The 18,931-nt window shown below is 45.9% G+C and overlaps 1 protein-coding gene across 1 annotated transcript in view; it reads left to right on the forward strand.

The window, feature by feature from the left end:
* rptor (regulatory associated protein of MTOR, complex 1) overlaps window positions 1-18,931 on the forward strand; it is a 330,716-nt gene that overhangs the window by 148,123 nt on the left and 163,662 nt on the right. The window contains exon 8 of the mRNA XM_056279703.1: window positions 16,703-16,762. Within this exon, the coding sequence (XP_056135678.1) occupies window positions 16,703-16,762 (60 nt within the window). The remainder of the gene's footprint in view (window positions 1-16,702; window positions 16,763-18,931) is intronic.

Consider the following 18,931-nt stretch of genomic DNA (forward strand, 5'->3'; position numbering starts at 1 on the left):
AGCTTGGCTAGTACTCGGATGGGAGACATCCCGGGAAAGGGTCACGACCCCCCCAAGTCCATATCCCTGGGATCCTAGGTTTAGCAAATCCTGCGACATCATGCCTTCATATGGGGAATTTGTGCCATCTCCTGGCAGAGAAAGGTATGACAGCTCTAGGCTAGATCAGTGCGCTAGAGTGCTCGCGCTGTAAACGGAAGATTGCTGGTTCAATTCCCCGACCGGGTCATACCAAATACTTTAAAAATGATACCCATTGCCCCCCTGCTTGACACTCGGCATCTAGGTTTCTATTTAATGAAAGTAAATGGGGACTACAGGTGGAAACAATTAATCTTGCTTACTGTGGCGTATTAACAGTTCATCATCTATTCTCTGTTCATTATTACATGCTGCCTCATCATTACACCATTCCAGACTTAGCTTGTGAGACATAGCAACATAGTTATTGTTGCTGTGTCTCACAAGCTTCGTCTGTATTTTTTGCTTGTGACATGGCAAAAGGGAGACCTCAACATTCCAAATAGAAAATGGCTACCTAAATGATGCCGTAGAAGATAAGGTTATTCTATGGCATAGCAAAAGGGAAAGGTCCATTAACAGGACATTAACATTTATACATTTACAAAGATTGCAATGTAAATTTCATTTCAACACATCTTTGTAAACACCCCACAACAAGAAACACAGACAAATGTATCATTGCCATTATTACATTTGCATCATATGATATGCTAAATTATATGCCAAATAAGCACATTTTACTAACAACTTGCTAGAAGACAGTCAATTGGATAGTTTTGAGTGGCAATCTCAGGTTAATCTGATGTTTCCAGATGACCCAGCCTTCTCACACAAGTCTTCATTCCATTCATTTCAGGTCACATTCAAGTAAGCATGCTCAGATTTCAGATTTTTATTCACTAACTGGACTGATTCCCAGAGGCTTGCTGGATAGTTTTGACAGCATCTCCTTGGATAAGAGGCATGGCACCAAAGCAGAAGACACTTCCTGTCATGGTCACTTCCAGTCATTATGGGGTCATCTTATTGCAACAGTACTAAACTTGCATTTAGTAAACACACAGACATTGACAAATCTGTCATTGACAAAATTATTATTTAATTATTATTTATCAACTCACCAAATTTTAACAGTTTAAACAGCAGAATTAAAATGAAAAAAAACAGACAGTGGGCATTTTTCTTCTCCGTAAATTATTATTTCATTTTAAAAAATCTCCATTTCACAGAGACCCATAAGAAATCACACATGTTAAAGCAGAATACAATTTTGCAAACAAATTAACAACTTCAAATATTATTAAAATATATTTCAAAATACCAATTTAGATATTTATTTTTGTGTTACTGTTGGCATGTTGACCTCATCACTAAATTGACTCGAGTGCTTTGCCTAATGACAGACAATCCCACACTTCTCAACATTAAAATGTCCCATGTTTGTCCTTTGTTTAAACTACCTATACTATGATTAATATAATTAGCCTTTTCATAACATTATGCACCTCTTTTAAACATTACCTAGGACTTACCTTGCAGTGCAATAACTTTAAAATAACAGTGCAATAACAGAACTTTGCAAATAAAATGTAAAAGAAAAAATTGAGCCACAAATAAGTTAGAGAGACCCAATATCGAGGTATTAAGGCATAGCATAGGAGTGAAATCCACAGTGAAAAGATGAAGCTCGCGACACTGCAGACTCTTCAAAATAATTAAAGCATTTATTTCTGCTAACGCGACATGTTTCGAGACCAGCTCTTCATTGAGAGCTTCATCTTTTCACTTTGGATTTTGCTCTTAGCTCAGCACCTGTCCTGGCCGTGGCCGTTCCTCACCTTCCATAGCAGAAGAGTGAGCCCAATTATTTCCTCTTTTCCAGTTCCTCATCTACAACACTTTTAAAGTGCTCATAGCTCGTGTACACAACACCTTCAAAACCAGTAGTAGTGGATTTCCTAGTTACTGGGCAATAGGTGAATATCTTCTGGCTACTCCCAGCCAGCAGCTTTCTCCTTGGAGGGTGTGTACCGCTTCCGCTGCCCACCACACTGAGGTACTTGGCAAGCACTGCATGGCCTCCTCGACTTGTTGGGCATGACTGGTTTAGTTGTTGGTGCGGCGGGCCGGGCGGTGCTACCACTGTGAAACTCTGACTGCATGATGGCCCATGAAAACTGATGTTTGGAGCCTGAGGCTGTGCAGGAACCACCAGGAGCACAGATGCCCCCGACACCGCAGCTCAAATGATGGTGGCCGTGGCAGGCTTTGGCTGAAGGGGTCGGTGTAGCTCAGCTGGCTGTGGCAGGCTTTGGCTGAATGGGTGGGTTCGCAGGCTCAGCAGTGGCAGACTCTTGATGAATGGGTTGGCTCACAGGCTCTGGCTCTTCAAAATCCAACCTGCAAATATAAAGCATACGATAAGATTAATGTGCATTTACTTTCATTACCACTTAAAAAACTACTCACATCATTTAAAGGTGTACTTGGCTGTTTGAAGCATTACAAATGAGATATATAGTGATGACATAGAAAATCACACTACATGATCACTCAGACCCCACTAGATATATGGTCTATTCAAAACAACTTAATTAATTAGATTGTCTGATATTCTGCAGAGGTTCCTTTCTGTTTACGTATCTGTTGTGGTTCGAGTGAAACCATAACAAAAACACAAACAGAATGGTAACTCTGCAGACAATTGGACAATCTAGCTTTGCTCTTTTCAATAGACCGTTTATCTAGTGGGGCCTAAGTGATCTTTAAGTATAATTATCTGTGTAATCGCTTAACATTTTATTTTTAATCGAGCAAACAGCCTACTCACATCATTTAATCGCTGTAAAGATGTAAACATCTTACCTTCTCTTCTCACCATGCCTTTTCCCAGCGACGTGACGAGGCTGCTGATACTGCACACTGGTTCTCCTTCGGTGCATGGCTTTTCATGTGGCGTGTAAGGTTGGACTTCTCAGTGAAGACCTTGTCACACACGCTGCACTGATTTACTCTGTCCATGTTGTTGTTCACCTGGTGGAGTGAAACATGAAGAAATATAAGTAATTTGTCTTAAAGTCCATTAGTATTCTAATAGCCTATTTTGCTATCCAAAACCATGTGTATCCTAGTGCTATGAGTTAAACTCATTTTATTTTGTAGGCTACTCTCAAATGGCTTACCCTTTAATTGTTAAAACTCAAATAGATTCTATAGATTGACCGGTATCACACAACACTGTGTTGATACAAAAATATTAGAAAGTGCAATTTAATTTATGTGACACTGCACACACACAATATTTCTACAGCAGTTACCGTAAAGAAACCCTTTCTCAAATACAGTTGAAATGAAACTTCAACAGAATTATTGGGAGACAATATAGAATAGAGGGTAACGTTAGCCTACAACCCACTCGTTCCTCAGAGGCTGTTTTGTTTTGTATCGGCTGAGGGGCTGAGAAACATAGGCCTACAGCCCGAATTGAGCTGCCGGTAACTTCAGTGGTACACATCAAGTTAGATAAGACAATAATATTGTAAGCTGGACTGTTGTTGGACTGAATAAAGCTAATGAAAGTGTGTGATTTCATGTTTTCTGGCGAGGCTAACAACGGTAGCCTCCCGACACTTAGCCAAGTCGCGCATCTCGAGTAACGTTAGACTGACTGACACTGTTGTCCGATTTCCTAATAATGTCTCAGTAAAACGAAAACCGCTTAATCCATAACAAGAACTTATGTTAAGTATGAAAAAGATTGCTATTAAATTTACCTGGAGTCCCAAAAAATGGCAGGGAGACGGACATCAGTTGAGTCGACAGTTGCCAGTAGGCTAGCACGCTGTCAGTCGATCGGCCCGTGACGAGGAACGCTGATTGGTCGTTGGGGACAGGTGTGCTCCTCGCTCAACCATTGGTCCAGTTGAGGGAAAACCTCGCTCAACCATTGTTCCAGTTGAGGGAACCTCGCTCAACCATTGGTCCGGTTGAGGGCCGATAAAGACTTGGAGGCGCTTTCGCTTGGAAAATGAGTTGCTGACAGAAGTGGTGTTGGCAGGCCAGTAGGGGGCAGCCTTCCCTCTGGTCCTAATAAAAACAACGAATATCAAATCCTAATGCCTCAGTCCACTGATGGGGACACTGTGCTGTAGGAGATGCCGTCCTTTGGATGAGACGTTAAACCGAGGTCCACATTTTTTTAATCGAGCATTTTTTTAGATACCAAAGACTTCCATTTCTTATGTCTAGAAGTATTAACATCACTTGCAGCTAACCATTCAGAACTTCAGTTCAACTTTCCGGCAAGATAGTCGCTTGTTCCATCAGTTTTACTTCATCAGTTGGTAGAGGCTCCCTACATGTGACAACAATCTCCCGTATTCTTCATATACCTGGCCTATGGGGTAGGGTGGCAAGACGGAAGCCTTTTCACAAAAAAAAAAAAAAATGCAACCAAGCCTGGCTAAATTTTGCAAAAAGATACACCCAGTTTCTCAAAACCATGTGGAAAATTGTGTTGTGGTCTGATGAGACCAAGTGGCAGCACAAAAACAACACAGCATATCAGCAAAAGAACACCATACCCACGGTGAAGCATGGTGGTGGCAGCATCAGGCTTTGGGGCTGCTTCTGTTCAGCCAGAACTGGGCCTTTACTCAAGGTGGAGGGAATCATGAATACCAGTCAAGTTTGGCACAAAACCCTCAGGCGTCTGCTAAAAAGCTGAAGATGAAGAGGAATTTTACCTTTCGGCGCGACAACGACCCAAAGCATACGTCTCAATCTACAAAGGAGTGGCTTCACCAAAACGAGATCCACATTTTGGAATGGCCCAGTCAGAGTCCATACCTGAATCCAATTGAAAATCTGTGGGGTGACCTTAAGAGGGCTGTGCACAGGCGATGCCCTCGCAATATGATGGATCTAGAACGTTTGTACAAGGAAGAGTGAGAAAATATTGCCAAGTCAAGCTGATGTCAAGTTGATAGACTCTTACCCAAAAAGACCGAGTTCTGTAATAACATCAAAAGGTGCTTCAACAGAGTGTTAGTTTAGGGGTGTGGACACTTGTCCAACCAGGTTATTGTAAGTTTAGTATTTTTCTTTTTTTCCTCCTAACATTTTTTTGATTGCTTTTCAGTTTATTTTTATAGTTTGCAATTTAAAAAAAGAGAAAATGGAAAAGGTTCTGACATGATTTATCTTGGTTTGATTTTTTTACATCACAAAACCTGCCATTTTAACAGGGGTGTGTAGACTTTTTATAGCCACTGTATTATATAGTAATCTGCCCTTCACCCAGTCATATTTTTCACTGCTGACAGAAGTCTAGCTTAATTCCTTTCCGTTAGTCCAGGAACAGTCTGCAAGTCTGTATTTATTTTCTATTGTGTCAAATCTAAATGCCATGACAGAGCAGAGAGATTGTCATGTCAAAGTCATGTCTTTTGATAAAACCAAAACCCCACACATGAGCTGGCTTTATCTGCTAAGTGATGTGTGATATATACATGAATGAAGATAGGGCTTTGCGATGTTATCAAAATCTTATATTGTGGCAGGAATGAGGAAAAACACATGAGACCAAGGCGAGTTTGATGTTTATTCCTCAACTCCAAAAACCAACTGCAGCAGGAACAACCCTGCACCGGCGAGCCCGGGAACGTAAACCACGTCCCCAGCCACAGTCCTGCTGGGTGAGAGGCATAGCCCCTAGTGTCCGCCACACAGCCCCCCCCCCCCCCCGAACACCCAGAAGGGACTCCTGGAAAGAAACTTAGTGTCTCACTGGAGGCTTAAGCAGCCTGCCATAACGGCTGCGCCGTCCCTCTGCCGAAACAGTAGGAGAAACACAGTCCAAAGCCAGCTGAGAAGCAGAACGCTGAACCCATGAAGACACTGCCGGGGTCCTGGAAGGAGGATGACCCCGACGGGGAACCTGGGCCGGAAACACAACTTCGCCTGCCACCCTGTGAGCCGGTTTAAGCCTATCAAGCGTGACACGCTCCCTACGCCCACCCATATCCAGCACAAAACCCTTAGGACCCGTCTCAAGAACCCGAAATGGGCCATCGTATGGGGGTTGGAGGGGCGAGCGGTGAGCATCGTGCCGTACAAAAACAAAATGAGCCGACATGAGCTCTGCAGGCACCAACGACCGCGGAAAACAGTGGTGAACGGGGCCTGGAACCCGAGTGCTGTCGAACAAAAAAGGATAAACGGCCGGACGGGGTCGAGGAGCGGAACTCCCAGTCAAAAATTCCCCAGGGACGCGGAGTGGCTGACCGAGCACCAGCTCAGCGGGTGACGCGTCGAGGTCCTCCTTAGGACCCGAGCATAACCCAAGGTAAACGATCCACCCAGTTACCATCCGAGAGCGCAGCGCGCAGCGCTGCCTTGAGCGACCGGTGAAAACGTTCACACAACCCGTTAGCCTGAGGGTGATACGCGGTAGTGCGGTGTACCTGCACACCCAAGGATCGCGCAAGTGCCGACCAGAGCTCTGACACGAACTGGGGGCCCCTGTCTGAGGTGATATCTGACGGAGTGCCGAAACGGGCGACCCAGGAGGAAAGAAAAGCGCGTGCAACATCCGAGGATGTTGTGGAGGATAGAGGGACAGCCTCTGGCCACCTGGTGGTCCGATCTACCATTGTGAGCAGGTGCGTAAAACCCTGTGAAGAAGGTAGAGGGCCCACCAGGTCCACATGCACGTGGTCGAAACGTCTGGCCGGGATCGGAAACGGTTCGAGGGGCGATTTAGTGTGCTGGTGGACCTTAGCGCGCTGGCACGCTACACATGCAGCTGCCCACCCCTTGACGTCCTTGTGGAGGTCGGGCAAGACGAACTTGGAACCGACCAACTTCACCGACGCCCGAACTCCAGGGTGCGAGAGGGAATGAATCGAATCGAAAACTCTACGGCGCCAGGCCACTGGAACAACGGGACGGGGACGGCCGGTGGAGACATCGCAGAGGAGGGTAGGACTGCCTTCCTGCATCACAGCGTCCTCTAGCTTGAGACCGGTACGCGTTGACCTAAGGGCAAGGACGTCCGGGTCGCTGGGCTGGTCGGCAGCCATAGCGGAGAAATCCACACCGAGGTGCACAGGACACACAAGCTCACGCGACAGACAATCAGCAACAGGGTTGGACTTCCCGGCCACATGCTGAATGTCCGTTGTGAACTCGGAGATCGCCGCTAGGTGGCGCTGTTGACGAGCAGACCACGGCTCAGTCACCTTAAACATGGCAAAAGTCAGCGGCTTATGATCCATATAAGCCGTGAATGGGCGACCCTCCAGCAGGAAGCGGAAATGCCGGGTTGCAAGGTGCAGTGCCAGCAACTCCCGGTCAAAAACGCTGTACTTGCGCTCGCTATCTCGCAGTTTGCGGCTAAAAAAATGCGAGTGGCTGCCACGTATTTGCCACACGCTGTTCAACCACAGCCCCCACGGCTATGTCAGACGCATCGGTTGTTAAAGCTATGGACGCCGTGGGTGTGGGATGGGCGAGGAGGGCAGCGTTAGCCAGGGCGCACTTAGCTCCGTCAAAGGCCTGGACCTGTTCGGGAGTCCAGTCGACAGGGTCGTTAGCCTTCTTAAGTCGCAGGGCTTCGTAAAGTGGCTGAAGGAGGTGGGCAGCGCGAGGGAGGAAACGGTTATAGAAATTCACCATGCCCAAGAATTCCTGAAATGCCTTAACAGAGACTGGGCGGGGAAATTCCGCCACCGCTTGCACCTTAGAAGGCAACGGGACCGCGCCTTGCGGCGAAATGCGGTGACCCAAGAAGTCAATCACCGGCAGTCCAAACTGACACTTGGCCGGGTTGACTATCAGGCCGTGTTCGTCCAGACGACGGAAAACCTGTTTCAGGTGTGCCAGGTGCTCTTCAGCTGACGGACTGGCCACTAATATGTCGTCGAGATAAATGAACACGAAAGCAAGGTCACGCAACACCGAGTCCATCAGCCTCTGAAAGGTTTGCGCTGCCCCCTTCAAGCCAAAAGGCATGCGCATGAACTCAAAAAGCCCAAACGGGGTGATCACTGCGGTCTTGGGCACGTCCTCTGCGCACACGGGAACCTGATGATAGCCGCGCACCAGGTCCACCTTAGAGAAAATAGTGGTACCTGCCAGACGTATGGAAAAGTCCTGTATGTGTGGGATGGGATAGCGGTCATTGGCGGTGACGTTGTTCAGGCGGCGAAAATCGCCGCAAGGCCGCCACGACCCATCCGCCTTGGGCACCATGTGAAGCGGCGAGGCCCACTGGCTGTTGGAACGCCTCACTATACCCAGACGCTCCATGATGGCCAACTCCTCCTTAGCAATAGCCAATTTTACTGCGTAGAGGCGCCGCGCGCGCGCAAAAACTGGCGGTCCCAGAGTGGGAATGAAATGTTCTACCCCGTGTTTAGTAACCGCGGTGGAAAAGGCAGGCGTAGTCACCGATGGAAAATCCGCCAGCAATCGCTGAAAAACATCCCCTAATGCTAAACAGTTATCGTGTGTTACCGGCCCGGCTCCCCCTGTCTCGCACGGAACAGTGGCGAAAGACGAAGCATCAATTAAACGGCGGTTTGCAACATCAACCAGCAGACCATTAGCACACAGAAAATCCGCGCCGATAATAGGAACCGTAATGGCGGCCACTACAAAGTCCCACTCCAAATTGCGCCCGTGGAAGCAAACAGTCACCAACCTTGTGCCAAACGTCGCAATGGACGAACCGTTAGCTGCACCTAACTGTGGGCCGCCACCTTCGGCCGACCTGTCTGTCTTAGCAGGAGGGAGTAGGCTCTTATGCGAGCCTGATGTTTGAGGGCGACGTATTTATCGTGTTACGGAGGGGCGCGCAACAGCTAGATTGGCCCGGCGTGTGGACTGCTGGTCCAGCGCAGCGAGGACCAAAGAGTATCTGGAGTCGTCCGCGGAGATTCCACGCAGGTGGAACAGCGCCTCGACATGCTGGAACCACGAGGCCGGGTCGGTCTGCCAGAACTTTGGGAGTTTCACAGTCGCGGCGAGAACGGCCGGCTGTGAGAGTTGGGGCGGCGTGGCCGAAGTGGATTCACACACATCTTCTGCTCCAAAAATGTTCAATTCGGGGTCACCAATGTGGCAGGAATGAGGAAAAACACATGAGACCAAGGCGAGTTTGATGTTTATTCCTCAACTCCAAAAACCAACTGCAGCAGGAACAACCCTGCACCGGCGAGCCCGGGAACGTAAACCACGCCCCCAGCTCACAGTCCTGCTGGGTGAGAGGCATAGCCCCTAGTGTCTGCCACAATATCACAATATAGGTCATTCATATCACGATAACGACATATATCACGATATAGGTCAGTCATATCACGATAACAATACATATCACAATATAGGACATTCATATCACGATAACAACATATAGCATGATATAGTTCATTCATATCACGATAACCATATATGTATTGATATAGGTCATTCATATCATGATAACGATACATATCACGATATAGGACATTCATATCACGATAATGATGCATATCAATATAGGTCATTCATATCATGATAATGATACATATCAGGGTATCACGATAATGATATATATAACAATATAGGACATTCCTATCGCGATAGTGATATATATCACGATATAGGACATTCATATCTACTAGATAATGATACATATCACGGTATAGGTAATTCATATCAAGATAATGATACATATCACAGTGTCACGATAATATATATCACGATATAGGACATTCATATCACGATAATGATACATATCACGATATAGGTCATTCATATCATGATAACGATATATATCATGATATAGGACATTCATATCATGATAATGATACATATGATATAGGTCATGCATATCATGATAATGTTGCATTTCACGGTATCACGTTAATGATATATATCACGATATAGGACATTCATATAACAATATATATCACGACATATGTCATTCGTATCACGATAAGGATATATGTCACAATATATGACATTCATATCACAATAACAATATAAATATATGACGATATAGGTCATTCATATCACTATAATGATACATATCACGGTTTAGGTCATTCATATCACACAATGATACATATCACGATCTAGCACATTTTCTGTAAATTCAGTGAATAAATAGTTTATATAAAATGACCATATGGAAAGGCTTACTTCTTCTTACATTTTGAATTATATACTCGACAAATAAAAGGTACTGATATTTAGTTATTTTTCTCTTTTTATTTGGAACTTTTGCGCAAATTTTCAAGTAAGCATGTAACAAAATATAAAATATTAATGTATGAAATATAAAAAGTTAAGTTGCAATGGCAGTCGTTATCTCTTTCCATCTTTGTGATGCTTGACATATGGTGCCACGGGCAAAAGCCTTTTGCAACATCTGAGTCTGGGGTTTGTTTTGAGCACTCAACTGTGCTTTTGCGGCTCTCATCTGTCGACTCTCTCCGTACTGTTTGACATGATTCTTTTGTAGGTGGTAAAAGAGGCGAGTGCTGTTTGAGTCTGTTGTGGGGACCGGCGTGCGACATGTTTTGCAAAGTACGGTTTTCTGGTCCGTGTCAGACTTTGACAAAGCGAAAAAGGTTTTGTAGAATTTTTTGGAAATTTATTAAAAATAAAAAACTGAAATATTGCATGTACATAAGTATTCACACCCTTTATTCAGTACTTCGGTGAGGCACCCTTGGCAGCGATTACAGCCTCAAGTCTTCTTGGGTATGAAGCTACAAGCTTGGCACACCTATATTTGGGGTATTTCTCCCATTCTTCTCTGCAGAGCCTCTCGAGCTCTGTAAGGTTAGATGGGGAGCATCGCTGCACAGCTATTTTCAGGTCTTTCCAGAGATGTTCAATTGGGTTCAAGTCTGGGCTCTGGCTGGGCCACTCAAGGACATTCACAGACTTGCCCCGAAGTCACTCCTTCGTTGTCTTGGCTGTGTGCTTAGGGTTGTTGTCGTGTTGAAAGGTAAACCTTCACCCCAGTCTGAGGTCCTGAGCACTCTGGAACAGGTTTTCATCAAGGATCTCTCTGTACTTTGCTCCATTCATCTTTCCCTCAATCCTGACTAGTCTCCCAGTTCCTGCCGCTGAAGAACATCCCCACAGCATGATGCTGCCACCACCATGCTTCACTGTAGGGATGGTATTGGCAAGGTGATGAGAGGTGCCTGGTTTCCTCCAGACGTGACGTTTGGCATTCAGGCCAAAGAGTTTAATCTTGATTTCATCAGACCAGAGAATCTTGTTTCTCATGGTCTGAGAGTCCTTTAGGGGCTTTCTGGCAAACTCCAAGCGGGCTGTCATGTGCCTTTTACTGAGCAGAGGCTTCCATCTGGCCACTCTACCATAAAGGCCTGATTGGTGGAATGCTGCAGAGATGGTTGTCCTTCTGGAAGGTTCTCCCATCTCCACAGAGGAACGCTGGAGCTCTGTCAGAGTGACCATCGGGTTCTTGGTCACCTCCCTGACCAAGGCCCTTCTCCCCCGATTGCTCAGTTTGGCTGGGCGGACAGCTCTAGGAAGAGTCCTGGTGGATCCAAACTTCTTCCATTTACGAATGATGGAGACCACTGTGCTCTTCGGGACCTTCAAAGCTGTAGAAGTAACATTGGCAAAGAACCCTTTGCCAATTATAATAATAATAATTTTTTTTAAAACTGAGGAGGCATTGCTATTATAACCCTTAAGAGTGAAAGACTAAGGCAGTTCAGTTTGTATTCATGCTCACGACGGGCTGTTAACATGTTTAGCGGCATTACAATCTCAGAGAACATGAAGGCTTTCTAAGTACAGAAGTTGAATGATAACACAAGACAGTCATAATGCTGGGCAGTCTCAGACCAGTGCTGTGGCTCATTATTCAAGCAACCGTGAACTTAAACCAGGAACACATGAGATGATTTAAAGGCCAATTATAACCACGATTTGGCCGATACAAAGATATCCAAGATCATGTAAAGTCTGCACCAGCCGGAGCATTATATTGCAGGTTACCACGGCCAGTCAGTGCAGATTATCTTGTGTTTGCGATGTAAAGATTGAAATTGCTCACCGCCCATTCAGGCTTTTGAGCAGTCAGAGCTGCCACGATCATATCATCCATCCATCCTTTATCCAAACCGCTTATCCTGCTTTCCCAATGACTGCTGGGATACTTTAATTTTTATGACTGGAATGTGGACAAGACTTGTATAGTGTGAACTGGTCAATGAGAAAAAAAACAAGCATGTGCCTCTCTAAAGCTGAGAAGAATAGAAATATCCAAGTTTCAGTCGTTAATGTGCAGTAGTCTCTTTTCACAGTCTGATATGAGTATAGGTTGTGGTCTGTCTTAGAGGACATGTCTCTGGAGTTTCTGAATATTGTTACATCTAACCTCCTCTGTGTAATGGCATCTAATCCAACCTCATGCAAGCCCACAATATTCACAGGCCTCGGCGCCACACCCGCTGTCATGTAAACTGAAGGGTCAAAGTGAATGAGAGGTCTAGCCAATTTACACAAAAAAGGATTGAACAAACCCACAATCCTGAAGAATTACTGAAAAAAATATCCTATTTAATATTTTTGCTTGCCATATTCATTACAAAAGCTAATCCATGAATAGGGATGGGACGGTTACCGTGTTTTTCAATATATTTTGATAAAATTCCTGATGGTTATCATACCATGTCGAGTTTTCATCTTATTTACCGTCATTTTATAATCAGTTCAACATAATTTGTGTAGCCACGCAGGCGCAGCGTGCCATGTTACTAGCTGAACATGCTGCACGGACTAGCTAGTTTTTTCCAAATCAATGGATGAAGGAGGTGATAGTGCTGCTCTACTCAGATTTTTCACCCGTCTCAGAATCAGAATCGTGTTTATAGGCCATGTAGGTTTGTACATACGTGGAATTTGACTCTGGTTTCGTGGCTGCCTCGGTGTACTTAACATAGAATAACAACACAGCAATCTTCAGATATATACACAAGAATTGACTTATTTATACAGGTGAAAGAAGAGGTGATAAGGTGCAATGGTGTAGAGAATATATCAGAGATGTTGAAATGGATGTTAACAGGTTACTTACATACATGCCTGAGGTAGATGGACATGACAGCGCGTACCAGTATATGTACAATGTACAGTACAGTATAGACAAAATGGTTGGATTTATTTGACAGTTTTAAGCGTTCATTTGAATGACAATTTTTTTTTTGGGGGGGGGGTTGCCCCTTTTTCTCCCCAATTGTACTTGGCCAATTATCCCACTCTTCCAAGCCGTCCTGGTCGCTCCTCCACCTCCTCTGCCGATGTGGGGAGGGCTGCAGACTACCACATGCTTCCTGCGGTACATGTGGAGTCACCAGCCACTTCTTTTCACCTGATAGTGAGGAGTTTTGCCAGGAGGATGTAGTGCGTGGGAGGATCACATTATTCTCCCCAGTCCCCCCCCCGAACAGGCACCCCGATCGACCAGAGGAGGCCCTAGTGCAGCGACCAGGACACGTAGTCACAGCTGGCTTCCCACCCGCAGACATGGCTAATTGTCTGTAGGGACGCCCGACTAAGCCAGAGGTAACGCGGGAATTCAAACCGCTGATCCCCGTGTTGGTAGGCAGCGAAATAGACTGCTACGCCACCCGGACACCCAGAAAGGAAATGTTTTTGTATCTGGTTGTTTTGGAGTACAGTGCTCTGTAGCATGTGCCAGAGGGGAAGAGTTGGAACAGGTTGTGACCATGGTGTGATGGATCTGCAGTGATGTTGCCTGCCTGTTCCCTGAGTCTGGAGGTGTATAAGTCCTGAATGGAGGGCAGGTTAGCACCAGTGATTTTCTCTGCAGACCTAACTGTCCATTGTAGTCTGTCCCTGTCCTCTTTGGTGGCCGAACCAAACCAGGCAGTGATGGGTAATAATAATAATACATTTTATTTGTGAGTGCCTTTCAGAGCATTCAAGGACGCCTTACAGAACCCAGTTAAAAAAAACAAGCAGCACTGTATCAGACAGCATAAAATCAAAACAAAGCAGTGTAGACAATAAAAAGTTAATACAACAGATAAGTATAAAATCACCATCTGCACAAAACTCAATGAAGCTTGGATCAGACTGAATATGCCAGTTTGATAAGGTACATTTTGAGATGGGATCTGAAGGTTGAAAGAGAATCAATGTTGTGAATATCTTGTGGGAGAGAGTTCCCATAGGCAGGGGACAGAATGACTGAAGGCTGTAGACCCCATGGTAGTCAAACGGGCCAATGGTGTAGTGGGTTGGAGAGCAGAGGAGGATCTGAGAGTGTGGGAGGGTGTGTGGATATGAAGGAGTTTGGAAAGATATGAAGGAGCTAGGTTATTAAGGGCCTTAAAGGTGAGAAGCAAGATCTTGAAGTCGGTACGGTATTTAACAGGGAGCCAATGGAGTTGCTGAAGAACAGGAGTGATATGATCTATAGATGGTGTTCTGGTAATGATACGGGCAGCTGATTTCTGGACCAGTTGAAATTTATGAAGACACTTGAGGGGAAGAACAAACAGGATAGAATTGCAGTAGTCAATACGGGATGTAAACAGGGTGTGAATGAGTATGGCGGTGCTTTTAGGTGTAAGTGACGAGTGAAGACGATTAATATTGCGGAGGTGGAAGTATACAGACCGAGTATCTTTGTTGATGTGAGCTTCAAATGATAATGTGCTGTCCAAGATGACACCCAGACTCCTAACCTGAGACAGAAGAAAGACTGGATTATTGAAATGTAGAACTGAATCAACAGTTCCTGAGGCAGGTTGACGTTCTTGAGCTGGTGGAGAAAGTACATCTTCTGCTGGGCCTTTTTGAGGATTGTGTCTATGTTGGATGCCCACCTAAGGTCCTGGGAGATTGTGGAACCCAGAAATCTGTAGGTTTTCACTGCAGACGCTGTGCTGTTGAGTATGGTGAGGGGGGCAGTACTAGGGGGGCTCCTCCTGACGTCCACTGTCATATCCACAATTTTGAGTGTGTTCAGCTACAGGTTGTTATGGCCGCACCAGAGGGCCAGCTGATCAACCTCCCGTCTATATGCAGACTCGTCCAATCCAACTTTGAACTTGATTTTTGGTGTTTGGGAGCTATGAAAAATGCAATCTTTGTACTGAGATTTGTGCTTTGTTCACCCAAATTGCATCCCCTCCTTGGGTTTATGGTTTCTGATGCTGAAATTTGATTGACGTGTATACACACATCATCATCAGCGGTCACTCGTAGCAAGTATGACTGTCCTCTCTGTTGGGTTGTCTACTTGTGGGTCTTCAGATGGCTGGAGAGGCCGATCCACATACCTTGGTGCAGTGTGGACAGGGGAAAGTGGTGGCGGTTGAGCCTTTTTCTCTCTCTCCTTGCGGTGCTGTTGCTTTTTCTCTGCGGCATGGTGGAGTTTCATTTCATGACGTGCAGCTCCTTCCTGCACAGATTTCTCCCAGGAGCGCCTATCCAGTGCAACGTGTTCCCAGTTGCTCGATGTGATGTTGAATTTCTTCAGAGTGGTCTTGATACTGTCCTTGAAACGTTTCTTTTTCCTGCTGGGAGCTCGCTGACCTTCCTTCAGCTGGGAGTACAGGATCTGTTTGTGGAGACGTGTGTTGGACATGCAGATGACATGGCCTGTCCGTCGGAGTTGGTGCTGCATTATTGTGGTAGTGATGCTAGTCATGTTGGCTTCTTCCACAACGCTGATGTTTGTGCGTCTGTCCTTCCAGCTGATCCACAGGATCCTTTGTAAGGATCTTTGGTGGTATTGTTCCAGGGTTCTCAGGTGCCTGCTGTAGATGGCCCATGACTCTGCTCCATGCAGCAGGGTGGGAGGAACAACAGCTCTGTAGACAAGGAGTTTTGTTTGGGTCTTAAGGTCTTCAAAGACTCTTATCCTGAGTCTGGCGTAAGCGCCACTGGCACGACTCAGGCGACGGTTAAACTCAGAGTCGATGTCAGCTTTTGAGACGAGAAGGCTGCCGAGGTAGGGGAAGTGATCGTTTTCAAGAATTTTGTTGTCCGCTTTTATGGTGGGCTGGGTAGATGGTTGGTTGGGTGAAGGTTGATGTAGGACCTGGGTCTCATTGAGGTTTAATGGTAGACCCAGGGTTCTGTGCCTCGGCAAAGGTGTTCAGAATGTTTTTGGAGGTTTTCTGTGGAGTGTGCTGCGGTGGTGTTGTCATCTGTACACACACAAAATACACGTATGCATGCAGACTTACTTATTCCCTGGTGGGTGATGTGTAAGTGGGAGCTCTGTTTAACCAGGAGTAGTGTTGCGTCCACTTTCACCTGGGCATGCCAGCCTGCTGTGACGTACAGCTGGCCCAAATTGTCAGAGCTAACCGAGCGCTGTAAACAATGACCCCGCACCCGACATTTAGAAATGTGATTCAATGTTTTGTGCTGCCTGCTGCCCCCCCTTATGATTGTAAGTCGGCCAAAACACACTCATCAAACGCCCGATGGACACAGTTGGCAAATCTCTCTCATTTTTCATGAGTGTTTTTTGGTTTACGGTCTCCCGCACGTCATAAAATATGTATTGTGTAGTCCAAGCATTTTTTTATTGCTTTGGCTGGCTGTGAATACTTGTTTAGCATCCAGCAGTTTAACAACAGCTGTGCCATGTCTGTTTCTGCTTCTTCAGGTTTTGTATGCAGAAGAGTGCCAAGCTGGTACCAGGGGTGACACTAGACCTCATAGAGAAGTAAGTGCCACTCCACAACCTGCCTTGAAAAAAAAAAAGCACACCGCTCGCTTGCTTGCTCTCTCTCTCGCTCTCCATCCCTTACTTCCCTCTCCCTCCCTCATGTTTGTCTCCATCCCACACTTCTCTCTCTCTCTCTCCATCCCTCATTTCCCTCTCCATCCCTCGCTTCCCTCTCCACACCTCCCATTCTCCATCCCACACTTCTTTCTCTCTCTCTCTCTCTCTCTCTCTCTCTCTCTCTCTCTCTCTCTCTCTCTCTCTCTCTCTCTCTCTCTCTCTCTCTCTCTCTCTCTGTCGATCCCTCACTTCTCTCTCCATCCCTCACTTTCCTCTCCATCCCTCACTTCTATCTCATCCCACACTTCTCTCTCTCGCTCTCTCTCTCTCTCTGTGTGTCTCTTGACCAAGCGGCAATAAGTATCAATAAGTTAATATATGGTACACTGGTGATGGTTGAAGTGTTACCCCCTTCAATGTGAAGTGCTGTGGGTGTCTAGAAAAGCACTATATAAATGTAATTATGATCATTATTATTCTCTTTCTGTCTCGCTCTCTTTGTGCTACCATCTTTCATTCTCTCTTCTCTCTCTGTCTGTTGTCTTCCACAACACTCAAGAAAGTCTCATGCTTTTTATCTCAGGTGTCTTGAGAAAGAGAGTAATGATGATGTTATGGCTCTTTTTCTTTCTCATTCTCCCTCTCTCTCTCTCTTTGTCTGTCTCATTCTCTCTCTCTGTCTCTCATTCTTTCTTGCTCTCTCTCTTCTCTCTTGCTCACTCTCTCTCTCTCTCTCTCTCTCTCTCTCTCTCTCTCTCTCTCTCTCTCTCTCTCTCTCTCTCTCTCCCCCATCTCTTTCTCTCTGACTTCTTGTTTTCCGGCCTGTCTCTGTTGTTTTCCCACCTCCAGGTATAATTGTGCTTTCTTCCAGTAGCCCGGTGCAGCTGTAGCTTGACAGATTTAAAGCGGCACTATTCTTCAGTAAAGCTCTCATTTCTTCTCTGGGTGCCGGCCGGCTAAGCACAGAACATCCATCGCTGTTAGGCACACAGTCACAGATATTTCCATTCCGTATGAAAGTCATATCCAAAGTTTTAGTGGGTTCTTGGAGCATGTGGAAGCCCCCCCTCCCCGGGCAACCCAAACCACCTTCCAGCGTGTATAGTGGGTGAATAAAATGATGCACATAAAACAACTTAGTCGACAAGACTTGGATTTGCAAGTAAGTTAAGAGGCAATAATTGTATTTCACCGGGGGCAGATGCGCTGAGGTGCTGGAGTCAGACGGATGGTGTTTCAGCAGCCTCTTTACGGCCCTTTTCTCTTTTTCCATTTTCTTACATGTGTAAGTGATTCTCTGTCTTAAGTTGTGCACTCACCAAGCACCACTTTCCATCTACATGACACAAGCTTGATACCCTCTTTTCGGCTGACGGGGTGGGGGCAGGAGTTCGCCCTTGCTCATGCCAGCTCCTTAACCTGATCTTGAATCGGTTCGAGTGTTTGCACAGCACAAAAAAAAAAAAAGCCTGTTCTGGGGTGGCAAACTTCGGCCATTTGCCTGGAAGTCTAGAGCCAAGGAACCTGTTAGAGCAGGGGTGGGGAGAAATGTTACCACGATCTCACCACCATCGAATCACCGCTTTTCGGTTTTGGATGCTGTCGCTCAACAAATGAGCAGTTACACAACACATCTCTGAAGTTAAGTCTTGAAATTTTTGACAAAGTATGATCCTCCTTTATGAACAGATGATGTGATGAATCCCACAAACGCTTAAAAAAAAAACCCATTTATCTCCAGGTTTTCTGTCTTTATGTCCTGAAAGCAAAAGACTAAGCATCAGCAACACAGTCTGTTATCACAGTTGATCCCTAATACAGGAAAATACAGCAGAGTTTTTTCCCTTTCTTTTTTCTTTTCCTTTTTTTTTTCTTTCTGGATTTCCCCTTCTTCTTTTTTCTCCCCAATTGCACTTGGTCAATTACCCTCCCCCCCCGCTCATCCGGGGAGGGCTGCAGACTATCATGTGGAGTCGCCAGCCGCCTCTTTTCACCTGACCGTGAGGAGTTTCGCAAGGGGACGTAGCGCGTGGGAGGGTCACGCTACTCCCCCCAGCCCCTCCCCCCCAAACAGGCATCCTGACCGACCAGAGGAGGCGCTAGTGCAGC

This window comes from Lampris incognitus, chromosome 5 (genome assembly GCF_029633865.1).
Source record: "Lampris incognitus isolate fLamInc1 chromosome 5, fLamInc1.hap2, whole genome shotgun sequence".
In the NCBI taxonomy this organism is placed as follows: Eukaryota; Metazoa; Chordata; class Actinopteri; order Lampriformes; family Lampridae; genus Lampris; species Lampris incognitus.